The sequence below is a fragment of the Oryctolagus cuniculus genome, chromosome 8 (genome assembly GCF_964237555.1).
Source record: "Oryctolagus cuniculus chromosome 8, mOryCun1.1, whole genome shotgun sequence".
NCBI lineage: Eukaryota > Metazoa > Chordata > Mammalia > Lagomorpha > Leporidae > Oryctolagus > Oryctolagus cuniculus.
The window spans coordinates 18,614,162-18,640,196 of NC_091439.1; the positions used below are offsets into that span (position 1 = coordinate 18,614,162).

At 48.3% G+C, this 26,035-nt stretch overlaps 1 protein-coding gene across 1 annotated transcript; it reads right to left on the reverse strand.

The window, feature by feature from the left end:
* Positions 1-4,844: 4,844 nt before the first annotated feature.
* On the reverse strand, positions 4,845-21,879 carry REELD1 (reeler domain containing 1). Its single transcript, XM_051819913.2, has 7 exons — positions 21,776-21,879; positions 18,430-18,648; positions 14,398-14,620; positions 11,939-12,102; positions 7,154-7,442; positions 6,580-6,643; positions 4,845-5,787 (listed from the first exon to the last, which is right to left on the reverse strand). Exons 2-7 carry the CDS (start codon positions 18,635-18,637, stop codon positions 5,218-5,220), a joined length of 1,518 nt encoding a protein of 505 aa, XP_051675873.2. The 5' UTR covers positions 18,638-18,648; positions 21,776-21,879; the 3' UTR covers positions 4,845-5,217.
* Between the last annotated feature and the right edge of the window lie 4,156 nt (positions 21,880-26,035).

Below are 26,035 nucleotides of genomic sequence, written 5' to 3' on the forward strand. Positions count from 1 at the left end.
GCAGGTTAACCCACGAATCCCTAGAGCCCTAAGTACAGAGGACTTCTAGAAACTCAGCTTGTAATTTCTACTCATTCGGTTCTTTTTTTTTTTTTTTTTTTTTTCAGGCAGAGTTAGAGAGACAGTGAGAGAGACAGAGAGAAAGGTCTTCTTTCCATTGGTTCACCCCCAAAATGGCCACCACGGCCGGCTCGCTGCCCCGATCCGAAGCTAGGAGCCAGGTGCTTCCTCCTGGTCTCCCATGCGGGTGCAGGGCCCAAGCACTTGGGCCATCCTCCACTGCACTCCCGGGCCACAGCAAAGAGCTGGACTGGAAGAGGAGCAACCGGGACAGATTCCGGCACCCCGACCGGGACTAGAACCCGGGGTGCCCACGCTGCAGACGGAGGATTAGCCTAGTGAGCCGCAGTGCTAGACACTCATTCAGTTCTTAAAAAGCACTGTAACAAAGGCACTGGGCCCGGTAGTTAAGGCATCACTTGGGATGCCCACATTGCATACTTCAGTGCCTGGGTTCGAGTCCTGGCTCCACTCCTGACTCCAGCTTCCTGCTAATGTGCACCTTGGTAGGCTGCAGGTGGTGGCTCAAATACTTGGGTCCCTGCTACCCCAATGGGAGACCCTGATGGAGTTCCAGGCTCCTGGCTTTGATCTGACTGAGCCCTGGCTGTTGTGGGCATTTGGGGAGTGAACCAGTAGATGGGAGACTTCTCTCTCCTCTCTTCCTTTCAAATAAAATCAAATAAATAAAAACGTGAAATAAGCAACAGCAACACTGAGTGACATGCAAATGAATGCAGTCTCAACCATGAGATAACTCAGCCAAGCTATGGTTACGTATTAAACTGTGAGTCACTAAAATCGTATCCAGGGGGGAAAATTAATTGGTAGCATCTGATATGTGATACTCTCTGAATGTGAAAAGCTTAAGGCCCACCCCTAACCCTGAACTGTGGCTATTATATTAACACAACAGATATAAAAACGTCTGTTTAAAATATAAAGTTTCCAGTCTTTACTTTTCCATTATTTCCCTTTAAATACATATTTAACCCCCAAGCTCCTTTCCTCCAAGAAGAGGTGGCCTGAACAATTCTGTAGTTGTTCCTACAAACAAAAATGCTATTTTAAGGTGTTGCATCACAGTCCTTTGCCTTCTTAAACGTGGAATGGCTTTGTGCTTTAGTGGCAGCTGTGAGATTGAGTGACACTTCCTTCTCACTTCCCTCTGGGGCTTCTCCAGAGCCAAGACTTTCAGGTTCACACTATCAGAGGGCTTTTATGTGACTGAACTGCAGGCTGTGGGCTCCAGCTGTTCTCTCCAGAAAAGAATTGAGTCAAAACAGTGCTGGGAGAATACCTGACACCCAGCAGGGTTGTAGCCAGAGGCTACCATGACAACTAGGTAGCCTGACTGCTTCCAGTTGTAGAGAACCGTGGAAGGCAGGAGTGCCAGAGAAGTTGTCGTGGAAAGGAAGTCACATTTTTCGTGTTCCAAGAATTTCCCTAAGTGGACTAATTTAAAGACAGAGTTGGGTTGCAGTCACTGTGTATTAACAACTGTGACAACCCAGGTTGGGTGGTTACTGATAAATACCCAAGTGCCGTGCCTGGCTCTGATCTTCACAACAACCACAATTTTATGATCCACTTTTCTGTGAAGAGGAATCAGAGCTCAGAGGTCGGGCTAACTTGCTGCCTCATGTCACTATTTTGTCTGAACTGGAAGCCCAGCTGGAGAGGAAGAAGTGCTTCGTCCTGAAATTTGATTTTCCTCCCTTCCCCTGCCCACCTTGAAGCACTGCAGGGAAGGAGAGAAGGAGACTCAGGGCACCTCCCCAGGGATGAGCGGCTTCCCCTGTCACTCCCAGGTAAGCCCCTGTGGTAGGCCAGCAATCTGGGGTTGTGAACGGAGGATAGCTGCCTCTTTTGCCTCTCTTCCCACCCCAAAGTGAAATCTATTGCCCTTCCCTCTGAATCAAGAGCATCGGTGTGATGACCACTAGCAAAGCCACGTAACTGCCACGGCTGGTCTTAAGAGATCTGCAGAGCCTCGTTATGTGTGCTTGTCCCTTTTGGAAACCTCGTCTCCATGGTACAAGAGGCCACAAAGAGAACTAAATTTCACCCCAACAGTCCTCGTGAACCTCCGGGCTGGCAGCCAGCGCCACCTGCCAGCTGTATGAGTGAGTCATCTTGGATGTTCCAACCCATTCAACAGCACACAGAGCAGAAGAACTGCCCAGCTGAGCCCCGACAGTGCCACAATCACCAAAGTCAGTGAATGGCGGTGGTAGTGCTTGCTTGGACCTGCTAAGCTTTAGGGTAACTTGTTTCACATCAGTAGATAAACCAAATAGTCTGTTCACAAAGGAAAATTCCCTCTTAGATGGGAAATATCCCAAAGGTGTTGTCTTTGTGGTGCACTTGGCTTTGATGTGCTAGGGGCAGAAGAGAGCTCATCACTAATGGGAGCCTTCATTTGCACCTTTGTCGCTCCCCCTCTTCATGGAGGAACGACACAGGACCCTGTGCTGTTCTTTTGTCTGCTCGGCCCTCCCCGGGTTTGCTGCTGGTTCTTCCCGGGTTGGCCACCGTCCCTTCCACCTCCGTGGAAGGGTGGTTCCCCCTGCCACATTCCCCACTTCCGCGGGGGAGCGGCACACTGCCGGCCAGCTCTCTCGGGGGCTGCGCAGGTGTTCCTTCAGATAGATGTCCCCCTTAGATGTTCCTGGTGCATGTTGTCTCTCTCCTCCTTTATAGTCCTCTTCCACCAATCCCAACTCTGCTACCCACACGCCGAGTACGCTGCTCTCCTCCAATCAGGAGCAGGTCCTGCTGTTTATTGGTTGAACTGGAGGCAGCTGTGTAGAAGCTGTTTCTCCCTTCTCAGCGCCATATTGTGGGAGAGCAGATGCATAGAATAAGTCTTAATTCCAGTAATTTAGTCTAGTCCGAGTTGCTCCCCACACACCTTAGTGAAGACATATCTTAGGACAGCTGAGATGTACAGAGAATACCTGTGGCCCGCATAGAAGAACAGCTTGCTTGTTTCTTTCCTCAGCATTTCTAGAGCACGTTAATTTGTGAACACACAAATTACCCAAGTTTCCATGTGTCTAAAGACTGAAGCCAGAGAACAGAGTGGCCTTGCACAGAATTCAGGGGTAGAGAATCTTGTGATTGATGCCTAGTGAGCTACAGAGGACTGGAAAAAGACAGTAGGGGCTGTTTCCTGCACTCAATTTCTAAAAATGTTTTTAGTTTTGAATTGATATGTCATGAAAGCTTTGCCCTCCTTGGATAGTTACTGAACTTATTCCTCATTAAGTCATTGTGAAGATTAAATGTAGAAATATATGTAAATTTCTTAGCACAGTAGCTATATGAATTCAATGCTCAACAAATAAACATACATTTCAAATCTGTCATGATTTTTGTTTCTACATTAAAATGGTCCATGACTCTGTAATAGGTTTACTTCTGAAAAGATAACTAATTCCCCTACACTACACTAGCTGATTATATTTGACCCCATATAGTATTTATGGAACCAATGCTAAATCAAAGTTATCTTCATCAAGTTATGGGAGCAGATAAATGATCTTTGTATTTGATGATTTCTTGATGACATTCCCTGAGAAAGCAAGTAAAGGCTGCTCTTTCAAGTGTGCATGGGGAGGCTGGTGCCGCAGCTCACTAGGCTAATCCTCCGCCTAGCAGCGCCGGCACACCGGGTTCTAGTCCCGGTCGGGGCGCCGGATTCTGTCCTGGTTGCCCCTCTTCCAGGCCAGCCCTCTGCTGTGGCCCGGGAGTGCAGTGGAGGATGGCCCAGGTGCTTGGGCCCTGCACCCCATGGGAGACCAGGAAAAGCACCTGGCTCCTGGCTCCTGCCATCGGATCGGTGCGGTGCGCCGGCCGCAGCGCGCCGGCCGCGGCAGCCATTGGAGGGTGAACCAACGGCAAAGGAAGACCTTTCTCTCTGTCTCTCTCTCTCACTGTCCACTCTGCCTGTCAAAAAAAAAAAAAAAAAAAACTCAAGTGTGCATGGGGGCCGGCGCTGTGGAGTAGCAGGTAATGCTGGCATCTCATATGGGCACAGGTTCAAGTCCCAGCTGCTCCACTTCTGATCCAGCTCTCTGCTATGGCCTGGGAAAGCAGTGGAAGATGGTCCAAGTCCTTGGGCCCCTGCACCCACGTGGGAGACCCAGAAGAAGCTCCTGGCTCCTGGCTTCAGAACAGTGCAGCTCTGGTCATTGCAGCCATCTGGGGAGTAAACCAGCAGAGGGAAGACCTTGATCTCTGTCTCTTTCTGCCTCTGCCTCTCTGTAACTTGGCTTTCAAATAAATAAATAAATCTTTAAAAAAATAAAAAATAAAGTGTGCTTGGACAATAATTTTTTAACCTCACCTTTGGCAAAAGGCAATCTATCTGCAAGCTATTGGGATATCCAGGTCCTCCCATCAAGTGAAAATGGATGGGAGGTCTCAGCTCCATTGTACCTGATGAAGAGGCTGGCTTACCCACTCTGGCGTTCATGGCCATGTGCTGCACATGTGTTTTCCTAAAGAGGCGCTCAATCAAGCGCTCTAAAACTTTCCTTAGTTTGGATCAATTTCCATGGTGGATTTTCCAGGCTGCTGAGTTTCCAAGAAGCCCACGTATGCTTGCATTCACCCAGTCAACTGAATCAGACCTCCAGCCAGCTTTGAATTCTAGTTTTGAAAAGAAAACCAAGGGAGGCAAAGTGAAGCCTTTTATTCTTTTTCTTGCGAGAGACATAAACTTCACATTACATTTTTTTTTTTTTCAAAAGTTAGAGGAGGTGAGGCAGAGACACCAAGGAGGGACAGAATTTGTATTTCTGTAGGTTCCTTAAGGCAACAGAGGAAGCTTAGCGGCCACAGGAGTCTAGTTAATGAGCAGGTAATACAATATTCATTGTGTTGAGTTTAACTCTTCAAACAGAACGTCTAATTGCAAAAAGAAAAAAAAGAAGCGAAATTACAGATGTTAAGACAACAAAGCTCGGGAAGCACTCCCTCTGTTGCTAGAACTGTTCTCTCGCTGCTTCCTCCACTGACTGCTGCTGTCGTGGGGGCACCGCCAGTCCCCATCCTCATCAAGGATTCTCATTAGCTCCGCGGGATCTAAGGAGGCACTGAGAGGTAGGACAGCCTTCTCGGGGGACTCCTGGTACCCACAGATGGAGCAATCTACTTGTATTCTGCTTGAACCAAAACAAAACTGTTCTCCCCAATCTTCCTGACATACACGGTCTCACCGCCATCACTCCCAGCAACAGCGTCGGTGGTAGGCTCCCGCAAGGACACTTGGGTCCGCTTGTGGCGGTACTGAGTATGCAGGTAGCAAACTCCCGCAGCCAGGGCCATGCCCAGGGTGGCTGCCAGGCAGAGAAGGATTCCCAGCTGGGGAGTTCTGAGCTGGATCCCCAAAGGGGCACTGGCTCCCTCTAGCCCAACCTCGGGTCTTAGGTTGGTCTTCCTAGGGGATTCCAGGCCAATCTCTCCCTTGTTCTCTCTGACTCTGGGCTCCTTATGCTCCAGCTGAGGCAAGAAGCTGGCAGAGAGCATGGATGCCTCTGACTGGCCCTCAAGAGCAGGTGCCCTGGAAGTGCTGGAGGTGTGGAAGAGGGAGGTTGGGTTGGTCATCGCAGCCCCTTTCCCAGTGACTGCTTCAGAGGCCCAGAGGCGCTGAGGGTGGGTGAAAGCAACACTGTACAGAAGCGGCCTTGTCACGGTCATATTAGAGGCCTCTGTCTTGTCCTAGAAAAGCAAAAGAAAAATCTGCCACTAAACTTTGCAGTTAATTTGTGTTCTTTAAAGACTCCCAGATAGCAGCTGAAAACCCAGCCTCCTGTCTGCTCTTAAAAGAGCTCACAGCAAAATGCCCATGTAGATAAATATGCACTTGTTATTGATGGGGATGGAATGACGAATGGAAATCCCATGGGGAGCATGGAGGCCAGTTACCAGAACAAACTCAGGGTTCTTTAAGAGACATCTAAACTAACATTGGTGATTGTGTCATCTGCAAAAACTGAAAGCTTTGAATGTGTCTTTTTATGGCAAGATCCATGAGAGAGGGACCATTTAATCTTACTGTAGTTTCCAATACATTTAAGTAAGGATATTATGCAATGTTTTTATTTTGTGTTCCTTCTAAGATTTCAAAGAAATAGTAAATCAGTGGGCATGTATATTTTATATTGCCCATTGATCTAACCTCTGGAAACATACATGGTGTTTTGAGGCCCACATTATGATGGAGGGGTGGAGGAGGAGAGAAGAAAGGAATTATTACCCAAGGCTAAGTGGGAAAATAAGTCACTAAAACCATCAATTTCTACAATTGCCAATAATTTCAGAGACACTGCATATAATGGAAAGGCTGGTATTGATCAGTAAAAAGACATGGTGTGTATATCATGCTCTTACCTTCTACTCTCTGACTTTGGCTACTAATCCAATTGCTCTGATCACCCAGCTTGGAACTCGCCACTTTGCTGAGGTCAAAAATGGCCAACCTCAACCTCCATTTATAACTCAGGCTCTTACCTGTTTCTCCACGTCCAAGGAAAGGCAAGTGTCCAAGGAACCAAAGCTTTGATCGTCCTCAGTCCTGATGGGAAGAATGGAAGGAATGAGAGGGGGTCACTAAAAAGCAATGTTTCCTAGCACTATTGTGTCTACTGATGAAACCATATTTCTTTGGAAAAGCTCCTGAGTTTGGAGTAAAGAGTCCCAAGGCGGGGGGGGGGGGGGGGTAAGTGAAGATAGTAGCAAAGAATTATCAAGTGCCAGGATTTATTATTTTATAGGAAATATTTGTCTGTATACTATCATGTTATTATCATGGTATCAACATTTTAAAATATTGAAACATTTTATTTTATGTATAGCAATAACTGGGAGACCTCACCCAGTGCAGAAGAGTAGAATTTCCCTGGGTTGATTATGATACCCAGCCCTTCTGACCAGTAACCCTCTAATAATCAAGGTGTTTCACACACTTAACAATAAGTATGATTGAGATCTTTTTCTTTCTTTTTTGTCAGACTCCAAATCAGGTACCCCAGTGTTTAGCCTAGCCCCACCATCCACACTGAATGGCCCACTCCATCAACATTACCCATGGCTGGAAGCAAAATCCTCTGAGGAGAATCTCCTAAGGTCCACAAGCCTCTGCAGCCCATGGACATTCAGGGATGGTTCTAGGAGTGGGATGCTGTCCCTGCTGGGTTGCTGGCCATTGCTGCTTGCAGGAGCTGTGTGTGGAGATGGTTTGGACCGAGTCTCTGCCTTCCTGGTCACCCAACTGCTGGCAGGAACAAGATCTAGATTCTCTTCTGCAGTTCCAGTAAGGGCAGCAGCAAAGACATCTGCGTGCTGCTGGGGAAGAGTGATGGGGGCACTGGGAGCTAAGCAGAGACCCAAAGACACAAAGAGAGAGTGAGACATGTTTGCTGAATGGATAGACAAAGAACTGCAACAACAGGTAAGCAGTGGAAACTCTAATGTCCCTTAAGCTTTGACTATTAAGTGTGAGGCACTCAAAAGTGTCCACACAATGACAATCTGCCCAGATGTGACTTTTCACACCTTTCAGGAGTTAAGTCCCTGACCCTTCAGTGCATTCTTAGCAGTGTCATACAAGGAATATAGAAACTACCATGATCACTCTCTGAGAGTTTGTGTGTGTGTGTGTGTTTTGTGTGTGTGTGTTTACCTCTGCCAAAAACTACCTCCAGCCACAAACAACAACAACAAAAAACGTGGAATCTCACAGATTGGAATTTTTTTTTAAAGCCCTAGGTCTTTCTTGCCATGTTACAACGCTAAAACTTTCCTGGATGATATAAGAACTGCTACGGACAGAGATAAGGTCGCTGCCCTCCACGGCCCTCCATCATCTGATGTCTGGTCTGTGACTGGCTAACATGACAGCTCAGAGCATTAGATATGGCAGCACACAGGGCAGCTACAAGTGCAAGTGAGAGAGTCAGTGTATTGTCTGGTTGGGTGCTCTATTCTGCTGATTTCTGAGTTTGGGTAAATCCTGCCAGCTGGTTAGTTTCTTCACTTGCAAACTGGAGTCCATGTGGGTGCCCACGAGGTGGAGTTTTTGAGGGAGTGAAGCGAAATCAGAGTAGAATCTTTGAAGCACAGTGCCTTGCACACACACAACATGCACTTGGGGTTTACCACAGTGATGATGTGGATAACAACGATGGTGTTGGAGAAAATTGATTGCAGAGTTTCTCTGATCAGCTAGAATTGGACTGGACTGAACCTTTATTTATTTTTTTTATTTGACAGGTAGAGTTATAGACAGCGAGAGAGAGACAGAGAGAAAGATCTTCCTTCCATTGGTTCACTCCCCAAATGGCTGCTACGGCCGGTGCTGAGCCGATCCGAAGCCAGGAGCCAGGTGCTTCCTCCTGGTCTCCCATGCAGGTGCAGAGGCCCAAGCACTTGGGCCATCCTCCGCTGCCCTCCCAGGCCACAACAGAGAGCTGGACTGGAAGCGGAGCAACTGGGACTAGAACCTGGCACTCATATGGGATGCTGGCGCCACAGGCAGAGGATTAACCAAGTGAGCCATGGCGCCAGGCCCCCTGGACTGAACCTTTTTATGGAGGGGATGGGGAATTCCATGTTGATCCAGCGCCTTTGTTGCTCAAAAACACTGATGTGAGGAACAGACAGCCTAACCCAGATACACAAATAATGGGAAACAGTTAAATTTTTATCTATTTATTTATTTATTTGAAAGAATGAGAGAGAGAGAGAAAGAGAGAGAGAGAGAGAATGACAAAGTTCTCATCCATTGGTTCACTCCTTAAATGCTTGCAACAGTTGGAACTGGGTCCAGCTGAGCTGGGAGCTGGAAACTTAATCAGGTCTCCCACGTGGACAGTAGGAACATGTACTTAAGTCATCAGCATAGGACCAGCACTGTGGCATAGCAGGTTGAGCAGCCATCTACAGTGCCAGCATCCCAAATGGGCACCAGTTTGAGTCCCTGCTGCTCCATTTCTGACCCAGCTCCCTGCTAATGCACCTGGGAAAGTAGTAGAGGATGGTCCCAGTCCTTGGGCCCCTGCACCCATGTGGGAGATCCGAATGAAGCTCCTAATTCTTGGTTTTGGCCTGGCCCAACCCTGGCCATTTCAGCCATTGGCGGGGGAGAGGGGGTAAACCAGCAGATGGAAGATCTCCCTCTCTCTCTCTCATCTCTCTTTCCCTCTCTGTAACTCTGATTTTGAAATAAATAAATAAATCTTTATTTTAATAAAAGGATGTATCCTTCATCTATGCATTTAAAAATAAAGACATCACCACTGCCTCTCAAGATCCACATTTGCAGAAAGCTGGAGTCAGGAGTCAGAGCCGGGTACCAAACCCAGGCACCCTGATATGAGAAATGGGCTCTTCACCACCAAACACCTGCCCCAAACTGACAGTTTTAAGTAATTCCTGCCCAAACTGAGTGCATTCGGATATCTCCTGCAGACCTACTCTGTGCTTGACTTTGTGTGTGGTGGTTACTGGGATGCAGAAGTGATGAGATTTGTAATTGTGGTCCCTTATCTCAAAATATAGGCGGGAAGGCCCTAATATGCCCGACCATATAAATGAGACTATAAGCTTTAATATCAGAGCTAAGGAAGCAAGTATACTTGCTTCTACGATCTGAAAGTAGCTCGCACATCCATACACTGAAACCTAATCTGCAGAGCAACAGAATTAAGAAGTAGGACCTTGGGGCCGGCGCCGTGGCTCACTGGGTTAATCCTCCACCTGCGGCGCCAGCATCCCATATGGGCGCTGGGTTCTAGTCCTGGTTGCTCCTCTTCCAGTCCAGCTCTCTGCTGTGGCCCGGGAGTGCAGTGGAGGATGGCCCAAGTGCTTGGGTCCCTGCACCCGCATGGGAGACCAGGAGGAAGCACCTGGCTCCTGGCTTCAGATCGGCGCAGCACCGGCCGTAGCGGTCATTTGAGGGGTGAACCGATGGAAGGAAGACCTTTCTCTCTGTCTCTCTCTCCCACTGTCAAATAAAAATAAATAAATAAATAAAAAGAAGTAGGGCCTTTAGGAGGTAGTTAGGTATGAAAGCAGCACACTCAGAAACAGGATCCAAGTCCTGATAAAAGAGGTGTGAGGGAGTGCGCCTCCCCCACCCACCACGTGAGGACAAGGAGAAGAGAAGGCTGAGAGGGGCTGGTCCTGCCTTGACATTGAACCTGCTGTTGCCTTAACCTCAGACTCCTTAGCCTGAGAATTGTGAGCCATCCATTTCCATTGCATGTAAATTACCCAACCTAAAGGATTTTGCTCCAACAGCCCAAACCCACTGAGACATTTCCCTGCAAAGAAGCAGGAGGAAAACTTTCACAGGGGAGATATTTGAGCTGCACCTTGAAAGACACACAGATCACCATGAGCCGCAGTCCAGGGCGAGGAGATGTCCTGGGGAAAGCTTACAGACATCAAAGGAGACAGCGTCTAAGGACCCTAAGGGTCTTTTGGGGGAGATTAGTTAAAAACCACCATGTACTACTGTCCTGACTTTGAAAATTGATCATTTACATGTGCCTAACGAAGTCTTCTTATGGTTAGGAAATATGTTTCTCTTTGTTACGTGCCCTCTCCCCGGAGCACGTACACACACACTCTCCCCTTTTGGGCTCACCAGGGTTTACATGGAGGAATGGGCAGGAGAGACAGCTGGAGCTAGACAGGGAGGAAAGTGAGGAGCTGACTCTGTAAGCTGTTCACACGCAGGCATGTATGATACGACGGGGAGCGGGGAGGGAGGGGTGACAAATTTCCCAGCGATCTCAGGCATTGGAGAGGTCAAAGGTCAACATGATACTGAGTTTTATTCATATCCACATTATAAAAAGCATGGTGTTGCTTGGGATTCAAACAATAAACACCTGTTGCGTGTGTGGGGTCTCTCCAGGCCACAGTCCCAGACTCCAAGGTCTTTACTCTGCTTTTCAAAGTGCCTAGGAGGAATGGCTGACTAGGATTATTGGGCAATGGGAGAAAAGAAAGGTTTTGGGCAAAGCAGAGCCGGGGTTGGTCCTAGATGTCTCTGTGCCTGGGGCTGAAGGGGTTCTGGTGGGATTCTGGACTCCGCATATTAGCAAAGGATGATGGGATTGAGTGGATTAAGAGTGGGGTCTCTGCAGGCTCGAGTGCCTTTATCAGAGCCTCTACTCTGAGCACTTAACTAGAAATAAATAACGAAAATGAGTTCCACCGCACCAAGAATTTTCAGGTAGGTCAAACACTCTCCAGCTGGTTAGGATTCCTTTTCCCTTGTTTGCTTTCCTTTTTTGAGACGTTCATGGGCCAACGGAGTAAAAGTCACGTGGTGAGCCAGGAAAAGTTCCCTTCCACTCAAACAATCTCTTATCTCTGATTCTATTCTGTGACCCAGGCTCCAAAGAGCCATCTTTGCTGTAAAAAGTGGCTGAATTTTTATTTAAAAAAGGTGTGTTGTTGTGGGGGGGAACATAGTTTCCCCATTTCTTCTTTGTGTTCCCTGTGTAGCTTCAGGGCACCAAGGAAAATAGCTGAAATACTGCTGGCTACAGGGGTAGAAGGTGTGCACTGTGTTTTGATTTTGCAACCCAGCTCCCACTGTCCACCCGGGGCCTAGCTGAACTTGCTAGGTTGAGCCATACAAAGTGTTTGCTGCAATGAACAGAGCACGGTGAGCGTTTCTCCCTCTCACTGCGGAGAGACCACAGCCCCCAGAAGCACAGCAGTCGGTCCAGGCAAAGTAATCCTTGCCTGTTTTGCACAGACAGGAAACTGGCTGTCGTAAGTTACAAGTGAATACAGATGACTGTAAAAAGAATGCTGAGAGGGCCAGGCTGGCGAACACAGCGGCCAGCTGTACCTGCTGCGGTTCCTTCAGTCCCATCCGCTCTCTGCCAGGGGGCTGGCGTCTTAGATCTGAGCTCCACGTGGTCGCCAGAATCAGCTCTGCTCTGTGTGTGCTGAGACACAACTGATGATTCAATCTTTGCCCAGTAAACAAAATAGGACTGGACTATCGATACACTGTGGCAAAAGAGAGAGCAAAGTGATTCACAGATTTATTTCCTCTTAAATAATACCTGGGGCCAGACTAAGAAAGGAAAAACACACACGAAGTTAAAGGTCAAAGGTCTATGTGAATACAAGAGCAGACCTTATTTTGGTATCTTTCAAGTGACTTCATCCTTTTTTAAAATAAAAACTCAGTAGCTACAACTCATTAGAATAGAGAAGTACCCCCTGAATAAAGATAGTCACTAAAAATCACATTTTAGTCAAAAGTTGTCTTCTTGGCCTCAAATTAAAAAAAAATTATCTTCAATTTATTATTAGTTATTGCTGGCATACTGTTCATTACATCGTCTACTGAAGATTCCATAATTCTATCACATAGTTCTATTGTAATTGTGGATTCTATAGAAAATGAGAGCTAAATCAGCTATGTCCTCAAGAAATATTTTGGACACAAGATGCCTTTCTTAGGCAAAAAAAAAATCCCTTTCACAAGCATTCTGCAATTTTTCCTCCCCCAAATTTCACAGTTAGGGACTATCAGCAAGTATCATTTTTTTTTCTCACTGTAAGCATTCAGAAAGCCGACCTAAATATGTGGTTAATTTAGCCAAGGTCCCCAGAGACTCAAGTTGCAAGAGAAACGGTGGTGCAGGTCTCAACCATGTGGCTTGTGGCCTCAGCTGCTGGTGAGATTGTGGGCAAGGATTTCAGGAGGTGAGAAAGCATAGGGTGAGCTTGGCGGGGGCTGCCAGTCAAGTGACTCGGCTTTGTTTTCTGTCCGAGGGAGACGCCCTGTGGAGCACGCAGCAACTGTGATGGCATATTCAACAACAGGAGCACAGATGCTTCGAGAAATAGAAGTGGCTACAGATTTAAGGACCTTCAAGGGCAGATGTCTTCACACAGACTGAGAACCAAAGCCACGGGCGGAAGTTGGGTTAGGGCAATAGTTAGTCTCTCACGCATCTGTGATGCCAGTGAGGAGGAGGGACACCGAAGGTTTCCGCCTTTCCTGAAATCAGACCTATAGACGCGCACAACCTCTTTGTAGGTAATGTAAGTGTTTAAAAAGAACGGCAAAGCAAATGTCACATTCTGAATAATAATGTTGCTCACTTATATAAGGAGGCTTCCAAAAGCTTACAGAGAAATCGATATTAAATTTATTTTGGTGCAAAATGTTTGAAATCCAGAGCCAGCGCTGTGGCCTAGAAGGTAAAGCCTCAGCCTGCAGTGCTAACGTTCCATATGAACGATGGTTTGAGTCCCAGCTGCTCCACTTCCGACCCAGCTCTCTGCTAATGTGCTTAGGAAAGCAGAAGATGGCCCAAGTCTTTGGGCCCCTGCACCCACAAGGGAGACCCAGAAGAAGTTCCTGGCTCCTGGCTCCTGGCTCCTGGCTCCTGGCTTCTGCCTGGCCCAGCCCTCACTGTTGCGGCCATCTGGGGAGTGAACTAGAAGATAGAAGATCTCTCTCTCTCTCTCTTTCTCTCTCTCTTTCCTTCTCTCTCCATATTTCTGCTTACAAATAAATAAATAAATACATCTTTAAAAAAAAAAAAAGCACCCACACTTTTGCCCAGTTCCCCCAGGGAATCCCCACTCTGAGCCCAGGGACCACCACTCCCACATCAAAAAAATATATATAAATATAATAAAAATGTTTGAAGTCCATGCATTTTTTTTCATCATATGCCTTTCCCAGGACTCTCTGAGACCTTCATATGCATGGATTTCGACACTGCTTCAGCAAAATCAATGTATCTTTCGGTGCCATTTTCCACGTAGTTTTGGAAGTGTCCACATGTAGTGCTTACTGCTCCCAGCACTCTGGCTATTTCTCCCTCACAGAACCCATGAGGCAGGTGCGGTCATCATTCTGCCCATCTGCTAGACAGCCAGCCGAGGCACAGAGGGTAAGCGGCTTTCCCTGGGCCCGGGGAAGTGTCCGTTTGTCTGCCTTTGCCCCTCAGTTCTGTCCTCCTTGCCCACCATCCACTCTCTTGTCCCTTGATCAGAATTTCCTGCAGGGCTTGGCCGAGGCTCACCTGTGCCCAGGGAGGGAGGGAGGTGACAAGCTCTGGGAACTTGGATGACGGTCAAGGGCAGAGTCGGGGAGGTGGGGGTGCATTGGAGGTAAAGTTGTTTTGGCTGCCCTCCGCCTTCCAATCTAGGCAGCCCCCGTGGTGGAGGCGGTTATGAAAGGAGGTGGGGGACTGGGAATGGGAGGGAAGGGAGAGGAGGAGCTCCCCTCTGTTTGAAGCAGGGAGCTCCTTTGCTGGAGATCCTGCCTTCCCGTCTTACAGGAATCTGATGTCGCCCGCAGGCTGGGCGGGGGCCTTCCACACGAACGAGAGGTTTCTCTTGGGGGACTTGTCAGAGTGGGTGACTGCGTCAGCTTCTTCAAAGCAAGTCATCCGCTTGGAACGAGGAGGGATGAAGACGAACGTGCCGGCCACCTGATGATCGGACACCCTGCGAGCCTGGAGCAGGAAGCCCATGAAGTCACGGCTGCTTCTCACAGTCACTGCAATGCAAAACACGCAGCCACGGTGAACACGCTGGACTTCAGTCCCGTCCACCGACCTTACACGGGTGTTCTCAAAACGGAAACCTCACAGAGGGTGCTTGTTGCCATGGTGAAGTCATCACCTGGGCCTCCTGTGTCTCATCTCAGAGTGCCTGGATTTGAGCCCTGGCTCTGCTCTGGATCCCAGCTTCCTGCTGATGCGCACCCTGGGAGGCCACAAGTGGGACCCAGATGGAGTGCCTGGTTCCTGGCTTTGGCCTGTCCCAGCCCTGGTTGTTGCAGGCATTTGGAGACTGAACCAGTGGATGGAAGACCTTTGCCTCTCTGCCTTTCAAATAAAATGAAAATAATAAATAATAAATTCACTCCTTTTCATTCATTGAAAAAAAGTAAAAATTGGGGCTGATGTTGAGCTGTAGTGGGTAAGGCCACTGCCTAGGATCCAGCATCCCATATGGGTGCTGGTTTGTGTCTTGGCTGCTCCACTTCCAATCCAGCTCCCTGTTAATGGCCTGAGAAAAGCAGCAGAAGATGGCCCCTGATAACCCACGGGGGAGACTTGGATGAAGCTCCTGGCTTCTGGCTTCTGCCCAGTGCTGGCTGTTGCAGTCATCTGGGAATTGAACCAGCAGATTGAAGATTGATCAATCGATCGATCTATCTTTCTTCTTTCTTTCTCTCTCTCTCTCTGTAACTCTGACTTTAAAATAAAAATAAATAAATATATTTTAAAAAATTTACAATAAGGGACTGCCTTATGGTATAGTGTGCTAAGCTGTTATTTGGAACACCTGCATCTGATTTCACAGTGTTGTTTTGAGTCCTTCCTACTCCACTTGCAATCTAGTTTCCTGTTTGTGTGCCTGGGAAGGCACCAGATGATGACCCAACTACTTGGGTCCTTGCCACCTACATGGGAGGCCTAGATAGAGTTCCTGGCTCCAAGGTTTAGCCTCGCCCAATCCTGGCCATTGCAGGCATCTGGGGAGTGAACTAGCAGATGAAAGGGTGACCCCCCCCCCCTTCCCAGAAAATGAAAGACACAAACAGAAAATAAAGCAAGTTCAATCATACTGTTAATTTTTCAAATTTAGCCAACAATATTTTTTTTATTTATTTGAGAGAGAGAGAGAAAGAGAGAGAAAGAGGTACAGAGAGCTCCTGTCAATTGGTTCACTCCCCAGATGCCTGCAATGTCTGGGACGAGGCCAGGCCTAAGTCAAGAATGCAACTGGGGTCTCCCATGTGTATGGCAGGAACCCAATTACTAGTCATCATCACCGCCTCCCAGGATCTACACTGAAGATGTGAAGCTGGAAGCAGCCGCCAGACCCAGGATTTGAACTCAGCAACTCTGATATGGGATGTGGGTGTCTAATCAGCAAGGTCCAATGCCCACCTCTAGCATTCTTTTTTTTTTTTTTTTTTTTTTTGGACAGGCAGAGTTAGGCAGTGAGAGAGAGAGCAAGTGGCTAAAATCAGAGCTACACTTTTACAGTCCTGCAAAACGCACTTTTGTGTCTGATCATTTGATTTGCCAGGCATTGGAACTTCTATTGAAAAAGCATTCAGGGCTGGCGCCGTGGCTCACTTGGCTAATCCGCTGCCTGTGGCGCCGGCACCCCGGGGTTCTAGTCCCGGTTGGGGCACAGGATTCTGTCCCGGTTGCCCCTCTTCCAGTCCAGCTCTCTGCTGTGACCCAGGAAGGCAGTGGAGGATGGCCCAGGTGCTTGGGCCCTGCACCCACATGGGAGACCAGGAGGAAGCACCTGGCTCCTGGCTTCGGATCGGTGCAGTGCACTGGCCTCATAGGCCATTTGGGGGGTGAACCAACGGAAGAAAGACATTCAGACAAATATCTAGAATGATTAAACGCTGGGCACTGAATGCACACCCGAGACTAGAACAGGTTACCCGCACCTTCAAGGGGCTCACAGGTCCCTGCGAGAATACAGCACAGTCACAGCATGCTAAAAGCACGACCAGCTCTCGGAACCCAGGCGGCTCTGTCACCATCTCCTATGCCATTGAACCCATAAACTGCCAGCATGCATTTTTTTTTAAGAATTATTTATTTATTTGAAAGTCAGCGTTACGCACAGAGAGAAAGAGAGGGGTGGGAGGGAGAGAGGGAGAGAGAGACAGAGAGAGGGAGAGAGAGAGCGCTATTCCATCCACTGGTTCACGCCCCAAGCCGAAGCTGCGCTGATCCGAAGCCAGGAGCCAGGAGCTTCCTCTGGGTCTCCTACGCAGGTGCAGGAGCCCAAGGACTTGGGCCATCTTCTTCTGCCCTCCCAGGCCATAGCAGAGAGCTTGATCAGAAGTGGAGCAGCCGGGGCTCGAACCAGTGCCCATATGGGATACCAGCACTGCAGGCAGGGACTTTACCCACTATGCCACAGCGCTGGCCCTGCCAGCACACATTGTTTATCAACACATATTAATGGAGCAAGAAGACTGGAGCAAATAATAGCGATAGAATGAATTTCCTTTTCATGTATGGCCTCTGATTCTCAGCAAATGAGCTGGTCAAACACCCTAAAGGGATAGAGCGAAAGCTGCCGCCACGCTGGCATCCGCACCTACACTCAGCTACCACAGGGGGCGCCTGCAGCCTTCCTGGCTGCCCTCCCCAGAGGACATGGGGAGACCCTGCAGCTAAAAGCACCCCACCCCTCCATGCTCCTGGGGGTTCACTCAGAGGTGATGGTCGCCCACAGGCCTCAGAGGGTCCCCACAGGAGCAGAGCTCAGATGCCCCCAGCAGTGTTCCACTGGGTCCCACACCTTACAGACATCTCCTCCTTCCCCAGGTGCCTGCCCCCCGCCATGCTTCCTGCCGTCATTTGCCACACAAACTGCCTTGACTCAAATTCTCTCAGCTTCTATCAGCGCCCAAACTGAAGCAGCAGCCAATGCACTTCTCTCTCTCTCTTTTTTTTTTTTTAATTTGCAGGTTGTCTTTCAATGTTTAGTTATTTGAAAGGCAGAGCAACAGAAAGAGAAAGAGGGAGAGACAGAAGCAGATCTTCCAACCCCTGGTTTCACTCTCCAAATGGTCACAACAGCTGGGGTTGGGCCAGGCTGAAGCCAGGAGCCAGGAGCTTCTTCTGAGTCTCCCACGTGGGTGCAGGGGCCCAAGCATGTGGGCCACCCTCTTCTGCTTTCCCAAGCCACAGCAGGGAGCTGGATTGGAAGTGGAGCAGCTGGGATTCGAACCAGCACTCTGATAGGGAATGCCTATGATGCAACTAGCAGGTGAACTCACTGTGCCACAACACTGGCTCCAAGCAATTCTCTTTTAAAATCTCTAAATAACTTCAGTTTTATTTTACATAAACATTTTTATTGTGTATATTTAATGTTTACAAATTCTACTTGGATATACATCATATAATCATGATACAATGATTACTATAATCAAATCAATTCATATATCCACCATCTAACCAAAGCGTCTATCAATAGACAACATTATTTAGTTCTAAATAATGAGAAAAAAAGTGTATTTCTCATATATACACACCCTACATAAAGATTATTCTAGGTAACTATGTATGCATGATAATATATGTTTTATCTTATGATAATAACATTTTTATAACAATGTCATCTGTGCTTTCTTCTGTTAGAGAAATTACTCTGGAAAAAGAGGTTGGCTAGCCCGTGGTTTTCATGACACAAACATTTCAGGCTTGTTTTTGGCCAACTTCAGGCCAGGATGCCCCTGCCTGAGGCACACACGCCCTGTAAGACTGCACGGGGATTCCTGGTTCCTCGGTCTCCCAAAGCCTCTCCCGCACATACCTGGAACCTCGTCCCCTGGAGAGTAGGAGGACCTCCCAGTGTGGATGGTGATGTGCGGGCTCCCGGAGTGCTGAGGCGGGGCTCCGATGTGTTGGGGATGCATGTCCTCACAGGCCCCCGTGCTGGCGCCATGGGAGAAGGCGGATGAGCTGGAAGCCAGGCAGAGGGTGGTACAAGCCCAGCCTGCGAGGGCGGCCAGGACCCTCATCCTGTGCCTTCCTGCGTGGTGACAAACAACAGTCTCAATCCAGGTGTTTTTCAAGAACAGATATGGGGCCAGTGTTGTGGTACAGCAGGTTAAGCTACCTCCTATGACACTGGCATCCCAGGGCCCACTCCACTTCCAATCCAATTCCCTGCAAATGTGCCTGGGAAAGCAGCAGAAGATGGCCCAAGTGCTTAGGTCTTGCAACCCATGTGGAAGACCTGGGTAGAAATCCAGCCTCCTGGCTTCAGCCTGGCACAGCCCCAACAGGACCAACACAATCATTTGGGAAGTAAACCAGCAGATGGAAGACCTCTCTCTCTCTCTCTCTCTCTCTCCTCTGCCTCCTCTCTGTCTTCCTTCCTTCCTTCCTTCCTTCCTTCCTTCCTAGATTTATTTGAAAGGCAGAGTGACAGGCAGGCAGAGGCAGAGGCAGAGAGAGGTCTTCCATCTGCTGGTTCATTCTCCAGATGGCCACAACAGACGGAGCTGCACCGAGCCAGGAGCTTCTTCTGGGTCTCCCACATACGTGCAGGGGCCCAAGCACTTGGGCCATCTTCTCCTGCTTTCCCAGGCCATAGTCGAGAGCTGGATTGGAAGTGGTGCAGCCAGGACTTGAACCAGCACCCATATGGGATGTCGGCACTACAGGCAGCGGCCTTACTCGCTACACCACAGCACTGGCCCCCACTCCACCTTTCTAATAAATATTTTTTAAAAGAAAAGAAATGAAGTCTTTTTGATGGGATTGGCCCAAATCCCACCCAATCTGCCTTTGTGGCCGCGATTCTCTTAGTGCTCTCTTCAGATCGGAAGTGCCCAAAGTCAGGACCAAAAAGACATAACCACTTATGGAGTGTTTGCTTTGTAAACACTTTGTTCATTTCTAGCTATTGACTTGTATTGTGTTTGACATGCGGAGAAGCAGAGAGAGACTGTCTGTTGTTCAGATGGCTACAACAGCCAGGGCTGGGCCAGGCCAGAGCCAGGAGCCGGGAACTCAATCCAGGCCTCCCACAGGAGTGGCAAAGACCCAGTTCCTTGAGCCAGCCATCACTGCTGCTTTCCAAGATGTGCATTAGCAGGAGAAGTTGCAGTGGAAAGTGGAGCTGGGACTCCACCCAGACACCCTGAAATGGAAGGAGGGAGTCCCCAACAGCATGTTAACTATTGCTACAAATGCTCATCCCTAAATGGTTTGGTTTTTTTAACTTCCTTTATAGCTTTCTCATAATGTAAGACCAAATAACTTTCATTTAATGATTAAGACAAAGAAGGAAGACATGAAGATGTTGGTATCTTTTTTTATTTTTATTTTTGACAGGCAGAGTGGACAGTGAGAGAGAGAGACAGAGAGAAAGGTCTTCCTTTGCCGTTGGTTCACCCTCCAATGGCCACTGCGGCCGGCACGCTGCGGCCAGTGCACCGCGCTGATCCGAAGGCAGGAGCCAGGTGCTTCTCCTGGTCTCCCATGCGGGTGCAGGGCCCAAGCACTTGGGCCATCCTCCACTGCACTCCCTGGCCACAGCAGAGAGCTGGCCTGGAAGAGGGGCAACTGGGACAGAATCTGGCGCCCTGACTGGGACTAGAACCCAGTGTGCCGGCGCCGCTAGGTGGAGGATTAGCCTAGTGAGCTGTGGCGCCAGCCAGTGTTGGTATCTTAAAGTGAGCTCTTCCCAAATTGTCTGATTTGCAGGGGCAGTGAGAGCTCCGGCATGTTACTGCCGAAGCACACCCCCAGTGCTCCAAGGTGGCCAGGCGGCATGGCGGCGTAGCGAGGCTTGGATTAGCGCCTTATTCCACAACTGCAACTTATCTAGAGGCAGGGAGGTTGGCAACCCTCCGCTACCTTCCTGTCCTCCTCCTGCTGTTTTGAGTTATTTCACTACTTTTAGCAGAGGATATGCAAGGATAGTTACACCCCCACTAATTCTCTTCACGCTTTGTTAAACTGTTTTTTTTTTTTTTTTTAATGGCTCAGGGAGAGAATTCAATGATAGGATTAAACGGCATTGACGGAGTAAATTTCATTTTTGTTTACTACCTCAAAACTCCATCAACAGAAGTAGTAAAAAGCCAACAATGCAGAAGTCGAAAGACAAAAGTAAAAAGAGAGAAGGCAAATAAGGTGGGCAAAGGAATCTCTGGATAAATATTCGGCGTGATCACATGCATTTTAAAATAGTCCCATGTTTTCATTCTCCTATTTCCCTGTGATGAGGCATCTTCAAAGTTTGCCTAATAAGTTGATTTTAAAAGGTCAAAATAAAATCTTCAACGCAGTGGAATGAGACCTAAAAACAGCCACGTAGGGAAACAATCCGTACACCCACACAGTCCCGAGTCCCCTGCTGCCTTCCTCCTCCTCACACGTCACCGCCACCACCCTGTACCCTGGGGCACGGCAAGCCTGGACTCTGATCTGTAACCCGCACCTCTTAGGGGGTTGTGACAATGCCTTCCCTTTCTTTTTCTTTTTTATTTATTTGACAGGTAGAGTTACAGACAGTGAGAGAGAGAGAAACAGAGAGAAAGTTCTTCCTTCCGTTGGTTCACTCCCCAAATGGCCGCTATGGCCGGCGCTGCGCCTATCCAATGCCAGGAGCCAGGTACTTCCTCCTGGTCTCCCATGCCGGTGCAGGGCCCAGGCACTTGGGCCATCCTCCACTGCTTTCCCAGGCCACAGCAGAGAGCTGGACTGGAAGAGGAGCTGCCGGAACTAGAACCTGGCGCCCATATGGGATGCCGGCGCCGCAGGCCGAGGATTAACCAAGTGAGCCTTCCCTTTCTAAGCCTGTTTTCCACGAGGCACCAAACATTGAAAACTGCTGCACCACAGCTTCCCGGGCACCTGATGAGAGAATGTGACATCATACTCTCAGTGGAAAAACCTGGGAGCCCGGGCACTTGCTTTCAGAAGGGGCACCTGGAAAGCGCCCAGGAGCAGAAGCTGATCTTTTTCTCCACAGGCAGACCAGACACAGAAGCACACGGAGGAAAGCGAGGGAGCGTCTCGTCCGCCAGGCCACCAGCCCCACCCTCCCCGCCGTAGATCTTAGAGCACTGACTGGTACCCTCAAGTCGCCGGTGGGCTCTGCTCTCCCCCCAGCAGCTGGTCGGCCTGCTACAGCGATCACTCACCGGGGAGCTCTCTTCCTGCAGGCTGGACGGAACGGCCGCCCCGCTCAGACGTCCCAAGATGCGTCCTTGAAGACAAAGTCTCTTCTTCTGCCCGCAGGTTCCCCTCTCATGGAGAGAATAACAGCTGTGCCCACAAATCCTCGGCATCCATGGGAACCGTGCCTCCGTCTCCAATCGTATTAGTTTTCTCTAAGATCACTTGTGCACACTCACACAGCAGCTTCCAGCCACGCCATTGTTGGAGCCGCCGTGAATAGCTACACAGAACTGGAACTGATTTTGCACACGACTGGCCCTGGTCTCCAAAACAGAAGCCAAGGCCTCCATTTCAACCTCCTGCTGAGGAATGGGCCTTTGCCTAGAGCACGTCTTAGCTCACTCTGCTTCCGGGATCCACAAGGGCTGAAGGAGTGATCCCTGGTGATGTGGGGTTGACATCAGGGTCCAGGAGCAACGTTTGGTACCAAAAATGTCCCGCCTAGCATTCTCCCTCCCATCTCCGTTGTACTGATTCTGGCTCCCCCAAATTTGCAAGCTTCTAAGAATCAGCTGAGATACCTGATAACAGCACAGAGTTGTTCAACCAGTGGTTCTCAGAGTGGGTCCCCAGAGCACAGCCACTGGACACTTGCAACAGTCACAATGAAGACAAAGATGGCCGGCGCCGCGGCTCAATAGGCTAATCCTCCACCTAGCGGCGCAGGCACACCGGGTTCTAGTCCCGGTCGGGGCGCCGGATTCTGTCCCGGTTGCCCCTCTTCCAGGCCAGCTCTCTGATGTGGCCCAGGAGTGCAGTGGAGGATGGCCCAAGTGCTTGGGCCCTGCCCTCACCTCTGGGCCACCTGGCCTCTCCACCTGCCATCTCTGCTTTGGCCCTGCAGCACAAACCCCTCCCCTCTCCCAGGGCCTCCTCGGTTCAAAAGCCCGATTGCCAGGTTAGAAAGGGGAGAGAGGCTGTCCACATGGCTCAGCGACAACCTTCAGTGACAGCTCACTCCTGCAGTATCTCTTGTTGTTGGAAACCAGGGAGACACCGCATCCCAGGCACAGCCCTCACTGCCTGCCCAATCCCTGGCCCCTGCTGAGCCAGCAGCGTGGGCTCCATACTCCTCTCTCCCACAAAGCTGATTGACCTCAGGGCTGAACCAGAAGGTTCCTGGGGAGCCTTCTGCAAACACATGGAAGGCAACTCTATGCCAGTGCTGGCCAATGGAAATACAATGCAAGCCACATACAGAATTGAACATTTTCTCATAGCCATATTTTAAAAAAGGGGGGGGGGCAGTAACAAATGATTTTTTTTAATGATTTATTTATCTAGAAAGCAGACAACAGAGAAAAAGAGGGAGAGACAAAGACAGAGTGAGATCTTCCATCCTTTGGTTCACTCCCCAGATAGCTGCAACAGCTGGGGCTGGATCAGGCTGAAGCCAGGAGCCAGGAACTCCATCTGGGTCTCCCAAGTGGGTGGCAGGGACCCATGCACGTGGGCCATCTTCTGCTGCCTTCCCAGGTGTGTTACAGGGAACTGGCTTGGAGGTTGAGCAGCGGGGATTGGAACCAGAGCTCTGATATGAGACACTGGTGTTTCCGGCAATGGCTTAACCCACTGAGCCACAACACCAGCCCCATGATATTCATTTTAGTGCTATGTTTAAGTCAACATATTGGAAACATTATAATTTCATAGCCAACAACTATAAACATTATGAGCTAGACATTCTGAGTTCTAGTTCTCAGAGTTCCATGTTTCTTTGCTACCCAGTGCGCATTTTCTACTTAGAGCACATCTTCGATGCATGGGCATCACAGGTGGGGACTTGCCACCATACTGGGTAGCAAAGGACTTTTAGCAAGGAAGATGACTGAGCAGAGAGGTCACGGTATAGGGTCAGGCCTGATAGCTGCATTATACCATATACAAGGATCTTTCAAAAACCAATGGGAAAGGGAATTAAAAGATAATTTTTATTTTGGTGCAAAAAGCTTTTGAAATCCCTGAATTGTTTTTTTCATAAAATGCATTTTCCGTGGACCTTTTGAAGACCCCTTGTGTGCATTGATTTCAAAATTTTTTGCATCAAAATAACCTTATCTTTCAATTCCATTTCCCACTAAATATTGAAGTTGCTTTGTTATGACCTATGTAGGAAGAGGCGGCGTGGTTGAGGGGGTATGAGAGTATTCAATGAACAGCATATTTACACAGTGTTTGTGTAGTGCCACCCACACGTCTAATCAGCTGTTGGGTAAAGTTGCCTTGCTAATATGCCCAAGAACACTATAGGGCCTGCACTATTATTATCCCATTTCATGGGTGAGCAAACTGAGCTGCAGTGTTTGTGTTACTCACCAATGTTCACGTGGTCTCAGGCTGTGGTCAATATGGTTTCTCCCCACACCTCTGCCACTGAGTAGTTTGTAACCTCATCTATACAATGTGGATAGCCTGCCACTCACGTGGGAGACCCAGATTGAGTTCTGGGCTCCTGGCTTGATCAGGGCACAGTCCCTCCTCTAAGGGGCTTTTGGGGGAGTAAGCCAGTAGGTAAATTATCTCTGTCTCTCTTCTCTCTGGCTCCCTCTCCATCTCAGTCTCTGTCTTTGTTTCTCTGATTTTCAAATGAAAAATATAAATAAATAAATAAATAAATAAATAAATAAATAAATAAAGCTAAATGGGGTGGGCATTGGTCTGCTGGTTAAAATGCCAGTTGGGACATCCACATCCAATATCAAAGTGTCTGGGTTCAAGTCCTAGATTCGCTCCTGATTCCAGCTTCCTGCTAATATGTACCCTGGGAGGCATCAAGTGATCACTCATGTAATTGGGCCTCTGCTACCCACATGGGAGTCTTGGATTGAGTTTTGGGCTCCTGACTTTGGCATGGCCAAACCCTGGTTATTGCAGGTATAGTGGGAGTGAACCAGTGGTTAGAAGATTTCTCTCTCTCTCTCTCTCAAAAAAAAAAAAGGAATTGTGTACCAATTGAAATGTGTGTGGACTAATGATCCTCTCAACACAGTCAATAAAATCTCAATTATGAAAGAATATTTTGAATCAAAAATAATCTCTTAGATGTCTTCAAGCTAGAGAATGACACATATTTTAAAGTTTTATTTTAGCTGTGAGATTGAGCTACTCTTACAACATCTTGACATGACATGGATTAAAGTATGGCGTACATAATTACAACCTGCACCAACGCCAACCCACATCACTCCTTGTTTTAACACAAAAAGGTTTAAAAATGTCATTGACTCCTCAGAAAAGAAGGACCTGCCAAGCTCAGTATTCCAGGTCTGTTCCTGGCCCTTCACTGCAGCAGGCATGGAGACATGTGCTCATTTTCAAAGGTCCTGAGATAGAGAAAATGACTTTGGCTTCCCCTTTAAACACCTTGCCCATCAATTTCATTGAAATTGACCAGTGTTTTCATATAGACGCTTGCTATCTAGAATCATTGTTATGATGAGCATTTTAATGTTTTGATAGATTTGTTTTAAAAACACCTACAGATTTCTGTAGTGCTGGGACAATCTGTGAAAGAAAATAGAAAAATGATCACAATTCTCTTCAAACTTTAATTTACAGAAAATGGGAACTCAATGGGAAGTTAAGTATATTTATGAGGCCTATTGTTGATGTCTGCTTCTTTCTCCATGCTACCATGTACCTTCTGCCACTAAAAAACAAGAAGAATGGTTTAGTGCCTTCATTCTACCCATTTATCCTCCCCGTTAGTCACCCCCTCAAAGAACCATAAAGACCATTAATTTATATTTGAGTAAAGCAACAGGAAAGACAGTCTACACCACATGAAGGTAGCCCCATAGTCACAATTTTGACACATCTGGAAGAAATTTAATCATTTGCTTCCAGCTGTATAGCAGTCTAAGAATGCAGCAAAGGAGAAATACTAGACTCTCCAATTCTCTGGCTGGTGCTTAACTCTTCCTACAAGCAGAAATGCTCCAGTAAAGTGAGTGAAATCCATGTGGCAACAGTACCCTTACGAGTTTAACAGAAGGTCTATCGTAGGCTAAGCCAGCAACCAATAATACTGCTTAGTGCCAAATAGCACTCTGACCTCAGAATCAGCCCTTAAGGCATTCAGATCTGGCTGAAAAACCCATAAGGTCATTTCAGGTATGGACAGCCAAGACACTGTGGCAAAAATTGATCTATATGAAGGATCTCTGTGAGTGAGATCCAAGTGGAAAGAAGGGGCCATCAAAGAAGGATGTACTTTTCTCTGA

Coding starts and splice junctions, on each gene's coding strand:
- REELD1 (XM_051819913.2), bottom strand. CDS start 18,637: ATGAGGGTCCTGGCCGCCCTCGCAGGCTGGGCTTGTACCACCCTCTGC. Junction 14,621..18,429: donor TCCAGGGGACGAGGTTCCAG/GTATGTGCGGGA, acceptor TTTGCATTGCAG/TGACTGTGAGAAGCAGCCGT. Junction 6,644..7,153: donor GATTTTGCTTCCAGCCATGG/GTAATGTTGATG, acceptor TCTTCCCATCAG/GACTGAGGACGATCAAAGCT.